The sequence below is a fragment of the Scomber scombrus genome, unplaced genomic scaffold (assembly GCF_963691925.1).
Source record: "Scomber scombrus unplaced genomic scaffold, fScoSco1.1 SCAFFOLD_77, whole genome shotgun sequence".
Classification (NCBI taxonomy): Eukaryota; Metazoa; Chordata; class Actinopteri; order Scombriformes; family Scombridae; genus Scomber; species Scomber scombrus.
The window spans coordinates 57501-70000 of NW_026910683.1; the positions used below are offsets into that span (position 1 = coordinate 57501).

Consider the following 12500-nt stretch of genomic DNA (forward strand, 5'->3'; position numbering starts at 1 on the left):
GTCTGACTGCTACCTGTCTGTCTGACTGCTACCTGTCTGCCTGCTACCTGTCTGTCTGCTACTGTCTGTCTGCTACCTGTCTGTCTGTCTACCTGTCTGTCTGCTACCTGTCTGTCTGCTACCTGTCTGTCTGCTACCTGTCTGTTTGTCTACCTGTCTGTCTGCTACCTGTCTGTCTGCTACCTGTCTGTCTGTCTACCTGTCTGTCTGCTACATGTCTGCTACCTGTCTGTCTGCTACCTGTCTTTCTATCTACCTGTCTGTTCACCTGTCTGTCTGCTACCTGTCTGTCTGCTACTGTCTGTCTGCTACCTGTCTGTCTGCTACTGTCTGTCTGCTACCTGTCTGTCTGCTACTGTCTGTCTACCTGTCTGTCTGCTACCTGTCTGTCTGCTACTTGTCTGACTGTCTGCTACCTGTCTGACTGCTACCTGTCTGTCTGCTACTGTCTGTCTGCTACCTGTCTGTCTGCTACTGTCTGTCTGCTACCTGTCTGTCTACCTGTCTGTCTGCTAGTGTCTGTCTGACTGCTACCTGTCTGTCTGCTACCTGTCTGCTACCCCTCTGTCTGCTACCTGTCTGTCTGCTACCTGTCTGCTACCTGTCTGCTGCCTGTCTGTCTGCTACCTGTCTGCTACCCCTCTGTCTGCTACCTGTCTGTCTGCTACCTGTCTGCTACCTGTCTGCTACCTGTCTGTCTGCTCACCTGTCGGTCTGCTCACCTGTCTGTCTACCTGTCTGTCTGCTCACATGTCTGTCTGTCTACCTGTCTGTCTGCTACCTGTCTGTCTGCTACCAGTCTGCTCACCTGTCTGTCTGCTACCTGTCTACCTGTCTGCTCACCTGTCTGTCTGCTACCTGTCTGTCTGACTGCTACCTGTCTGTCTGCTACTGTCTGTCTGACTGCTACCTGTCTGTCTGCTACCTGTCTGCTACCTCTCTGTCTGCCACCTGTCTGCCTGCTACCTGTCTGTCTGTCTGCTACCTGTCTGTCTGCCACCTGTCTGTCTGCTACCTGTCTGTCTTTCTGCTACCTGTCTGCTACCTGTCTGCTACCTGTCTGTCTGCCACCTGTCTGTCTGCTACCTGTCTGTCTGTCTGCTACCTGTCTGCTACCTGTCTGTCTGCTACCTGTCTGCTCACCTGTCTGTCTGCTACCTGTCTACCTGTCTGCTCACCTGTCTGTCTGCTACCTGTCTGTCTGTCTGCTACCTGTCTGTCTGCTACCTGTCTCCCTGTCTGTCTGTCTGTCTGTCTGTCTCTCTACCTGTCTGTCTTCTACCTGTCTGTCTGCTACCTGTCTGTCTGCTCACCTGTCTGTCTGCTACCTGTCTGTTTGTCTACCTGTCTGTCTGCTCACCTGTCTGTCTGCTACCTGTCTGTCTGTCTGCTACCTGTCTGCTACCTGTCTGTCTGCTACCTGTCTTTCTATCTACCTGTCTGTTCACCTGTCTGTCTGCTACCTGTCTGTCTGTCTGTCTACCTGTCTGTCTGCTACCTGTCTTTCTGTCTACCTGTCTGTGTGCTACCTGTCTGTCTGCTACCTGTCTGTCTACCTGTCTACCTGTCTGTCTGCTCACCTGTCTGTCTGCCACCTGTCTGTCTACTACATGTTTGCTACCTGTCTGTCTGTCTGTCTGTCTACCTGTCTGTCTGCTCACCTGTCTGTCTGATACCTGTCTGTCTGTCTCTATACCTTTCTGTCCACCTGTCTGTCTGTCTACCTGTCTGCTCACCTGTCTGTCTGTCTACCTGTCTGTCTGCTCACCTGTCTGTCTACCTGTCTACCTGTCTGTCTGCTCACCTGTCTGTCTGCTACCTGTCTATCTACTACATGTCTGCTACCTGTCTGTTTGTCTACCTGTCTGTCTGCTCACCTGTCTGTCTGCTACCTGTCTGTCTGTCTACCTGTCTGTCTGCTACCTGTCTGCTACCTGTCTGTCTGCTACCTGTCTTTCTATCTACCTGTCTGTTCACCTGTCTGTCTGCTACCTGTCTGTCTGTCTGTTTACCTGTCTGTCTGCTACCTGTCTTTCTGTCTACCTGTCTGTTCACCTGTCTGTGTGCTACCTGTCTGTCTGCTACCTGTCCGTCTACCTGTCTACCTGTCTGTCTGCTCACCTGTCTGTCTGCCACCTGTCTGTCTACTACATGTTTGCTACCTGTCTGTCTGTCTGTCTGTCTACCTGTCTGTCTGCTCACCTGTCTGTCTGCTACCTGTCTGTCTGTCTCTATACCTTTCTGTCCACCTGTCTCTCTGTCTACCTGTCTGCTCACCTGTCTGTCTGTCTACCTGTCTGTCTGCTCACCTGTCTGTCTACCTGTCTGTCTGCTCACCTGTCTGTCTGCTACCTGTCTATCTACTACATGTCTGCTACCTGTCTGTCTGCTACCTGTCTGTCTACTTCCTGCCTCCCTGTCTGTCTGTCTGTCTACCTGTCTGTCTGCTCACCTGTCTGTCTGTCTGCTACCTGTCTGTCTACCTTTCTGTCTGCTACCTGTCTGTCTGTCTGCTACCTGTCTGTCTGTCTGTCTACCTGTCTGTCTGCTACCTGTCTGTCTGTCTGCTACCTGTCTGTCTGTCTGTCTACCTGTCTGTCTGCTCACCTGTCTGTCTGCTACCTTTCTGTCTACTACATGTCTGCTACCTCTCTGTCTGTCTGTCTACCTGTCTGTCTGCTCACCTGTCTGTCTGCTACCTGTCTGTCTGCTACCTGTCTGTCTGTCTCTCTACCTGTCTGTCCACCTGTCTGTCTGCTCACCTGTCTGTCTGCTACCTGTCTGTCTGCTACCTGTCTGTCTGTCTCTCTACCTGTCCGTCCACCTGTCTGTCTGTCCACCTGTCTGTCTACCTGTCTGTCTGTTTACCTGTCTCCTTATTGATGATGAGCTGCTGTGCTCTGATTGGTCAGGACTGTGATGACCCGTGCTGTAACGCCTCCACCTGTCAACTGGTTCCTGGAGCTCAGTGTTCATCTGACGGCATCTGTTGCCATGACTGCAAGGTGACACACACACACATATACACATGTACACACACACACACACATATAAACATGTACACATGTACACACACTGTAACACACACACACACACACACACACACACACACATATATACACATGTACACAAACTGTAACACACACACATATATACACATGTACACAAACTGTAACACACACACATATATACACATGTACACAAACTGTAACACACACACACACGTTTTAAAGTTCTTCTTCTCTTGTAGCTGCGGACCGCGGGCTCTATGTGTCGTGAGCCAATCGGAGAGTGCGACCTCCCTGAGTTCTGCACCGGCTCCTCCCCCCACTGCCCCCCCAACGTGTTCCTGCAGAACGGCGAGCCCTGCGAGCACAGCGCCTCCTACTGCTACAGCGGCGTCTGCGCCAGCATGCGCACACAGTGCCAGATGCTGTGGGGGCCCAGTACGTTCATTACCCTTACTGGGACCGTCTAATAGCTGGAAACTATTACTGGGACAGTCTAATAGCTGGAAACTATTACTGGGACAGTCTAGTAGCTGGAAACTATTACTGGAACAGTCTAATAGCTGGAAACTATTACTGGGACAGTCTAATAGCTGGAAACTATTACTGGGACAGTCTAATAGCTGGAAACTATTACTGGGACAGTCTAGTAGCTGCAATGGAAACTATTACTGGGACAGTCTAGTAGCTGGAAACTTACTGGGACAGTCTAGTAGCTGGAAACTATTACTGGGACAGTTTAGTAGCTGGAAAGTATTACTGGGACAGTCTAGTAGCTGGAAACTATTACTGGGACAGTCTAATAGCTGGAAACTATTACTGGGACAGTCTAGTAGCTGGAAACTATTACTGACACAGTCTAATAGCTGGAAACTATTACATTATATGAATAAAGTTTTTTTCTGCAGATGCTACGAGCGCTCCGGCTGTTTGTTTTTCATCTGTCAACAAAAAAGGAAACAAATATGGAAACTGTGGTCAGCTGACCAACGGCTCCTACATCCCCTGTGCAAGCTCGTGAGTACACACAGTACACACTCATAGTACACACTCATAGTACACACTCATAGTACACGCAGTACACACTCATAGTACACACAGTACACACTCATAGTACACGCAGTACACACTCATAGTACACACAGTACACACTCATAGTACACACTCATAGTACACACAGTACACACTCATAGTACACGCAGTACACACTCATAGTACACACAGTACACACTCATAGTACACACTCATAGTACACGCAGTACACACTCATAGTACACACTCATAGTACACACAGTACACACTCATAGTACACACTCATAGTACACACAGTACACACTCATAGTACACGCAGTACACACTCATAGTACACACTCATAGTACACACAGTACACACTCATAGTACACACTCATAGTACACACAGTACACACTCATAGTACACACTCATAGTACACACAGTACACACTCATAGTACACACTCATAGTACACACAGTACACACTCATAGTACACGCAGTACACACTCATAGTACACGCAGTACACACAGTACACACTCATAGTACACGCAGTACACACTCATAGTACACGCAGTACACACTCATAGTACACGCAGTACACACTCATAGTACACGCAGTACACACTCATAGTACACACAGTACACACTCATAGTACACACTCATAGTAAACACTCATAGTACACACTCATAGTACACACTCATAGTACACACAGTACACACTCATAGTACACACAGTACACACTCATAGTACACACAGTACACACTCATAGTACACACAGTACACACTCATAGTACACGCAGTACACACTCATAGTACACACAGTACACACTCATAGTACACACAGTACACACTCATAGTACACACAGTACACACTCATAGTACACACAGTACACACTCATAGTACACGCAGTACACACTCATAGTACACACAGTACACACTCATAGTACACACAGTACACACTCATAGTACACACAGTACACACTCATAGTACACACTCATAGTACACGCAGTACACACTCAGAGTACACAGAGTACTGTAGTACTCTTCTTCTCCTGCAGGGATGTGTACTGTAGTACTCTTCTTCTCCTGCAGGGATGTGTACTGTAGTACTCTTCTTCTCCTGCAGGGATGTGTACTGTAGTACTCTTCTTCTACTGCAGGGATGTGTACTGTAGTACTCTTCTTCTCCTGCAGGGATGTGTACTGTAGTACTCTTCTTCTCCTGCAGGGATGTGTACTGTAGTACTCTTCTTCTCCTGCAGGGATGTGTACTGTAGTACTCTTCTTCTCCTGCAGGGATGTGTACTGTAGTACTCTTCTTCTCCTGCAGGGATGTGTACTGTAGTACTCTTCTTCTACTGCAGGGATGTGTACTGTAGTACTCTTCTTCTCCTGCAGGGTTGTGTACTGTAGTACTCTTCTTCTACTGCAGGGATGTGTACTGTAGTACTCTTCTTCTCCTGCAGGGATGTGTACTGTAGTACTCTTCTTCTCCTGCAGGGTTGTGTACTGTAGTACTCTTCTTCTACTGCAGGGATGTGTACTGTAGTACTCTTCTTCTCCTGCAGGGATGTGTACTGTAGTACTCTTCTTCTCCTGCAGGGATGTGTACTGTAGTACTCTTCTTCTCCTGCAGGGTTGTGTACTGTAGTACTCTTCTTCTCCTGCAGGGATGTGTACTGTAGTACTCTTCTTCTCCTGCAGGGATGTGTACTGTGGGAGGATCCAGTGCCAGGGCGGCAGAGAGCGCCCCCTGCTGGGCACCAACGCAGAGATCCTGACGACCACGGTCCGCTTTAACCTCAGCGACCTCGTCTGCAGAGGAAGCTTCTTCCACCTCGGAGACGACGTGTCCGACCCGGCTACTGTAGCCCAGGGTACCGCCTGCAGCCCGGGCAGGGTGAGCCCCCCCCACACACACACACACACACACACACACACACACACACACACACACACACACACACACACACACACACACACACACACACAGTATGGTTAACTGTGTGTGTGTGTGTGTGTGTTTCAGGCCTGTTTGAACCAGAAGTGTGAGGACGTCTCGGTGTTCGGTGTGGACGAATGTCGCAGGAAATGCAACGGACACGGAGTAAGTTCACACACACACACACTGTTACACACATGTAACACACACACACTGTTACACACCTGTAACACACACACACTGTTACACACCTGTAACACACACACACTGTTACACACATGTGTGTGTTACAGGTGTGTAACAGTGTGTGTGTTACAGGTGTGTAACAGTGTGTGTGTGTTACAGGTGTGTAACAGTGTGTGTGTTACAGGTGTGTAACAGTGTGTGTGTGTTACAGGTGTGTAACAGTGTGTGTGTGTGTTACAGGTGTGTAACAGTGTGTGTGTGTGTTACAGGTGTGTAACAGTGTGTGTGTGTTACAGGTGTGTAACAGTGTGTGTGTGTTACAGGTGTGTAACAGTGTGTGTGTGTTACAGGTGTGTAACAGTGTGTGTGTTACAGGTGTGTAACAGTGTGTGTGTGTTACAGGTGTGTAACAGTGTGTGTGTTACAGGTGTGTAACAGTGTGTGTGTGTTACAGGTGTGTAACAGTGTGTGTGTGTGTTACAGGTGTGTAACAGTGTGTGTGTGTTACAGGTGTGTAACAGTGTGTGTGTGTGTTACAGGTGTGTAACAGTGTGTGTGTGTTACAGGTGTGTAACAGTGTGTGTGTGTTACAGGTGTGTAACAGTGTGTGTGTGTTACAGGTGTGTAACAGTGTGTGTGTGTGTTACAGGTGTGTAACAGTGTGTGTGTGTTACAGGTGTGTAACAGTGTGTGTGTTACAGGTGTGTAACAGTGTGTGTGTGTTACAGGTGTGTAACAGTGTGTGTGTGTGTGTTACAGGTGTGTAACAGTGTGTGTGTGTGTGTGTTACAGGTGTGTAACAGTGTGTGTGTGTTACAGGTGTGTAACAGTGTGTGTGTGTTACAGGTGTGTAACAGTGTGTGTGTGTTACAGGTGTGTAACACTGTGTGTGTGTTACAGGTGTGTAACAGTGTGTGTGTGTGTTACAGGTGTGTAACAGTGTGTGTGTGTTACAGGTGTGTAACACTGTGTGTGTGTTACAGGTGTGTAACAGTGTGTGTGTGTTACAGGTGTGTAACAGTGTGTGTGTGTGTTACAGGTGTGTAACACTGTGTGTGTGTTACAGGTGTGTAACAGTGTGTGTGTGTTACAGGTGTGTAACAGTGTGTGTGTGTGTTACAGGTGTGTAACAGTGTGTGTGTGTTACAGGTGTGTAACAGTGTGTGTGTGTGTTACAGGTGTGTAACAGTGTGTGTGTGTTACAGGTGTGTAACAGTGTGTGTGTGTTACAGGTGTGTAACAGTGTGTGTGTGTTACAGGTGTGTAACAGTGTGTGTGTGTGTTACAGGTGTGTAACAGTGTGTGTGTGTTACAGGTGTGTAACAGTGTGTGTGTTACAGGTGTGTAACAGTGTGTGTGTGTTACAGGTGTGTAACAGTGTGTGTGTGTGTGTTACAGGTGTGTAACAGTGTGTGTGTGTGTGTGTTACAGGTGTGTAACAGTGTGTGTGTGTTACAGGTGTGTAACAGTGTGTGTGTGTTACAGGTGTGTAACAGTGTGTGTGTGTTACAGGTGTGTAACACTGTGTGTGTGTTACAGGTGTGTAACAGTGTGTGTGTGTGTTACAGGTGTGTAACAGTGTGTGTGTGTTACAGGTGTGTAACACTGTGTGTGTGTTACAGGTGTGTAACAGTGTGTGTGTGTTACAGGTGTGTAACAGTGTGTGTGTGTGTTACAGGTGTGTAACACTGTGTGTGTGTTACAGGTGTGTAACAGTGTGTGTGTGTTACAGGTGTGTAACAGTGTGTGTGTGTTACAGGTGTGTAACAGTGTGTGTGTGTTACAGGTGTGTAACAGTGTGTGTGTGTTACAGGTGTGTAACAGTGTGTGTGTGTTACAGGTGTGTAACAGTGTGTGTGTGTGTTACAGGTGTGTAACACTGTGTGTGTGTTACAGGTGTGTAACAGTGTGTGTGTGTTACAGGTGTGTAACAGTGTGTGTGTGTTACAGGTGTGTAACAGTGTGTGTGTGTTACAGGTGTGTAACAGTGTGTGTGTGTTACAGGTGTGTAACAGTGTGTGTGTGTTACAGGTGTGTAACAGTGTGTGTGTGTTACAGGTGTGTAACACTGTGTGTGTGTTACAGGTGTGTAACAGTGTGTGTGTGTTACAGGTGTGTAACAGTGTGTGTGTGTTACAGGTGTGTAACAGTGTGTGTGTGTGTTACAGGTGTGTAACAGTGTGTGTGTGTGTTACAGGTGTGTAACAGTGTGTGTGTGTTACAGGTGTGTAACAGTGTGTGTGTGTTACAGGTGTGTAACACTGTGTGTGTGTTACAGGTGTGTAACAGTGTGTGTGTGTTACAGGTGTGTAACAGTGTGTGTGTGTTACAGGTGTGTAACAGTGTGTGTGTGTTACAGGTGTGTAACAGTGTGTGTGTGTTACAGGTGTGTAACAGTGTGTGTGTGTTACAGGTGTGTAACAGTGTGTGTGTGTTACAGGTGTGTAACAGTAACAAACAGTGCCACTGTGAGGTGGGCTGGGCTCCTCCTGACTGCAGGTATTCAGGTCTCGGCGGCAGCGTGGACAGCGGCCCGGCCCGAGCTGCTGGGGGTACGAACACTCATATTATTATTATATATTTATTATATTATTATTATATATTTATTATTATATTATTATATATTTATTATATTATTATTATATATTTATTATTATATTATTATATATTTATTATATTATTATTATATATTTATTATATTATTATTATATATTTATTGTTATTATTATATATTTATTATTATATTATTATATATTTATTATATTATTATTATATATTTATTATTATATTATTATATATTTATTGTTATTATATATTTATTGTTATATTATTATATATTTATTATATTATTATTATATATTTATTATTATATTATTATATATTTATTATATTATTATTATTATATATTTATTATTATATTATTATATATTTATTATATTATTATTATATATTTATTATTATATTATTATATATTTATTGTTATTATATATTTATTGTTATTATATATTTATTGTTATATTATTATATATTTATTGTTATTATATATTTATTGTTATATTATTATATATTTATTATATTATTATTATATATTTATTATTATATTATTATATATTTATTATATTATTATTATTATATATTTATTATTATATTATTATATATTTATTATATTATTATTATATATTTATTATTATATTATTATATATTTATTGTTATTATATATTTATTGTTATTATATATTTATTGTTATATTATTATATATTTATTATATTATTATTATATATTTATTATTATATTATTATATATTTATTATATTATTATTATTATATATTTATTATTATATTATTATATATTTATTATATTATTATTATATATTTATTATTATATTATTATATATTTATTGTTATTATATATTTATTGTTATTATATATTTATTATTATATTATTATATATTTATTGTTATTATATATTTATTGTTATATTATTATATATTTATTATATTATTATTATATATTTATTATTATATTATTATATATTTATTATATTATTATTATTATATATTTATTATTATATTATTATATATTTATTATATTATTATTATATATTTATTATTATATTATTATATATTTATTGTTATTATATATTTATTGTTATTATATATTTATTGTTATATTATTATATATTTATTATTATATTATTATATATTTATTATATTATTATTATATATTTATTATTATATTATTATATATTTATTGTTATTATATATTTATTGTTATATTATTATATATTTATTATATTATTATTATATATTTATTGTTATTATTAGTATTTATTATTGTTGTTGTTGTTGTTATTTATTTATTGTATTTTTTATTATGATCTATTTCTGTGTTCAGAGTCGGATCCGGTCCGAGTCGCCCTGCTGGTGATTTTCCTCTTCATCCTTCCTGTGGTCCTCCTCTTCCTCGTCCTTCGGTTCCCTCGGTTCCGTGTCTGCGTCGGCGCTGCCGGGCCGATCGGAAAAACACGACAAAACAACCGGTAACACGTCCAGACTGATCCCCGATTTATTTTTATTTATTTGTTTTACTTATATTATTTTCTCTGTCTCTTTTCTTACCCATAATGCAGTGTGACTCACTGTGAGATGTGGGGTTTGGAGTTTGACCCCGCCCCCGTCCCCAGGTACTGCTGTCCAATCAGCTGACAGCGTAGTGTCTGTGCTTAGTGATGTCATACTGTACTGTCCAATCACTGACAGCGTAGTGTCTGTGCTTAGTGATGTCATACTGTACTGTCCAATCACTGACAGCGTAGTGTCTGTGCTTAGTGATGTCATACTGTGCTGTCCAATCAGCTGACAGCGTAGTGTCTGTGCTTAGTGATGTCATACTGTACTGTCCAATCACTGACAGCGTAGTGTCTGTGCTTAGTGATGTCATACTGTGCTGTCCAATCCGCTGACAGCGTAGTCAATGTGCTCAGTGATGTCATACTGTGTTGTCCAATCACTGACAGCGTAGTGTCTGTGCTTAGTGATGTCATACTGTGTTGTCCAATCACTGACAGCGTAGTCACTGTGGTCAGTGATGTCATACTGTGCTGTCCAATCAGCTGACAGCGTAGTGTCTGTGCTTAGTGATGTCATACTGTGTTGTCCAATCACTGACAGCGTAGTCAACTGTGCTCAGTGATGTCATACTGGGCTGTCCAATCACTGACAGCGTAGTGTCTGTGCTCAGTGATGTCATACTGGGCTGTCCAATCACTGACGGCGTAGTGTCCATGCTCAGTGATGTCATACTGTGCTGTCCAATCAGCTGACAGCGTAGTGTCTGTGCTTAGTGATGTCATACTGTGCTGTCAATCACTGACAGCGTAGTCACCGTGCTCAGTGATGTCATACTGTGCCCGTCCAATCAGCAGGACCCTGGCGATGGAGGAGCAGGTGCGCCCGCTCAGTATCAGCTGACCCAGCCCGACATCCCGCTGACCCCCCCCAACAAACAGGTAACCATGGCAACATAAACTCTGACTGACCAGCGCTCTGATGTTAATCCAAACACAAGATTATTATTTATTATTAATGTGAATATTAAACTATAATACTAGTAATAATATTGTTTAAGAATTGAATCTTTCAACATTTATTGTGAAAGAAACAGGAAGTTTTCTTTCTTCCTATCAGCCTTTGTGACCTTTGACCCTCTGCTAACCTCCTGTTTGACCTTTGACCTCTGCTAACTTCCTGTGCATGAGTTACGCTCTTCCTGTTTTCTGTCCAATCAGGTTCATGACAGACCTGCTCCTCCCGCTAAGCACCTCCCCCCCGACCCTGCCCTAAAACCCCGCTGCAGGTTAGTGATGTCATCAGTCTGTGTGTGATGTCATCAGTCTGTTGTGATGTCATCAGTCTGTCTGTGATGTCATCAGTCTGTCTGTGATGCGTTCATATTTGTCAGTTTAAAAGTTTAAACTGACCTGCAGGGTAAAGTCTGGGGGTCTTGTTCACAGTGAGGGTTAGATGGATGGTGGATGGTGCAGCATCGGGTAGATGGTGCAGCATCAGATGGATGGTGCAGTATCGGGTGGATGGTGCAGCATCGGGTAGATGGTGCAGCATCAGGTGGATGGTGCAGCATCGGGTGGATGGTGCAGCATCGGGTGGATGGTGCAGTATCGGGTGGATGGTGCAGCATCGGGTGGATGGTGCAGTATCGGGTGGATGGTGCAGCATCAGGTAGATGGCATCAGGTAGATGGTGCAGCATCGGGTGGATGGTGCAGTATCGGGTAGATGGTGCAGCATCAGGTAGATGGTGCAGCATCGGGTGGATGGTGCAGCATCGGGTGGATGGTGCAGCATCGGGTGGATGGTGCAGCATCGGGTGGATGGGTGCAGCATCGGGTGGATGGTGCAGCATCGGGTGGATGATGCAGCATCGGGTGGATGGTGCAGCATCAGATAGATGGTGCAGCATCAGGTGGATGGTGCAGTATCGGGTGGATGGGTGCAGCATCGGGTGGATGGTGCAGCATCGGGTGGATGATGCAGCATCGGGTGGATGGTGCAGCATCAGATGGATGGTGCAGCATCGGGTGGATGGTGCAGCATCGGGTGGATGGTGCAGCATCGGGTGGATGGTGCAGCATCGGGTGGATGGTGCAGCATCGGGTGGATGGTGCAGCATCGGGTGGATGGTGCAGCATCAGATGGATGGTGCAGCATCGGGTGGGTGGTGCAGCATCGGGTGGATGGTGCAGCATCAGATGGATGGTGCAGCATCGGGTGGGTGGTGCAGCATCGGGTGGGTGGTGCAGTATCGGGTAGATGGTGCAGCATCAGATGG

General features: G+C 43.9%; 1 protein-coding gene and 1 long non-coding RNA gene across 7 annotated transcripts in view; one reads left to right on the forward strand and one right to left on the reverse strand.

The window, feature by feature from the left end:
• Positions 1-2782, reverse strand: part of LOC133977231 (uncharacterized) — a 3151-nt gene extending 369 nt beyond the window's left edge. The window contains exons 1-3 of the long non-coding RNA XR_009924964.1: positions 2747-2782; positions 1046-1131; positions 952-1008 (exon numbers count right to left, since the gene is read on the reverse strand). This is a non-coding gene — a long non-coding RNA (uncharacterized LOC133977231). The remainder of the gene's footprint in view (positions 1-951; positions 1009-1045; positions 1132-2746) is intronic.
• The window catches only part of adam15 (ADAM metallopeptidase domain 15), a 53952-nt gene that overhangs the window by 39555 nt on the left and 1897 nt on the right, over positions 1-12500 (forward strand). For 2 of the 6 annotated variants that reach the window (XR_009924962.1, XR_009924961.1), the window contains exons 13-20: positions 2913-3005; positions 3251-3446; positions 3917-4025; positions 5731-5926; positions 6056-6133; positions 8595-8706; positions 10048-10192; positions 11075-11161. Coding sequence is in view for 3 of the 6 variants with exons in the window: in XM_062415316.1 (XP_062271300.1) it covers positions 2913-3005; positions 3251-3446; positions 3917-4025; positions 5731-5926; positions 6056-6133; positions 8595-8706; positions 10048-10192; positions 11075-11123 (978 nt within the window). In the remaining 3 variants the exon portion in view is untranslated. Of the gene's footprint in view, positions 1-2912; positions 3006-3250; positions 3447-3916; positions 4026-5730; positions 5927-6055; positions 6134-8594; positions 8707-10047; positions 10193-11074; positions 11162-11410; positions 11502-12500 lie in introns of those variants that run through there. The other 4 variants (XM_062415316.1, XM_062415318.1, XM_062415317.1 and 1 more) reach the window with 4 other exon arrangements.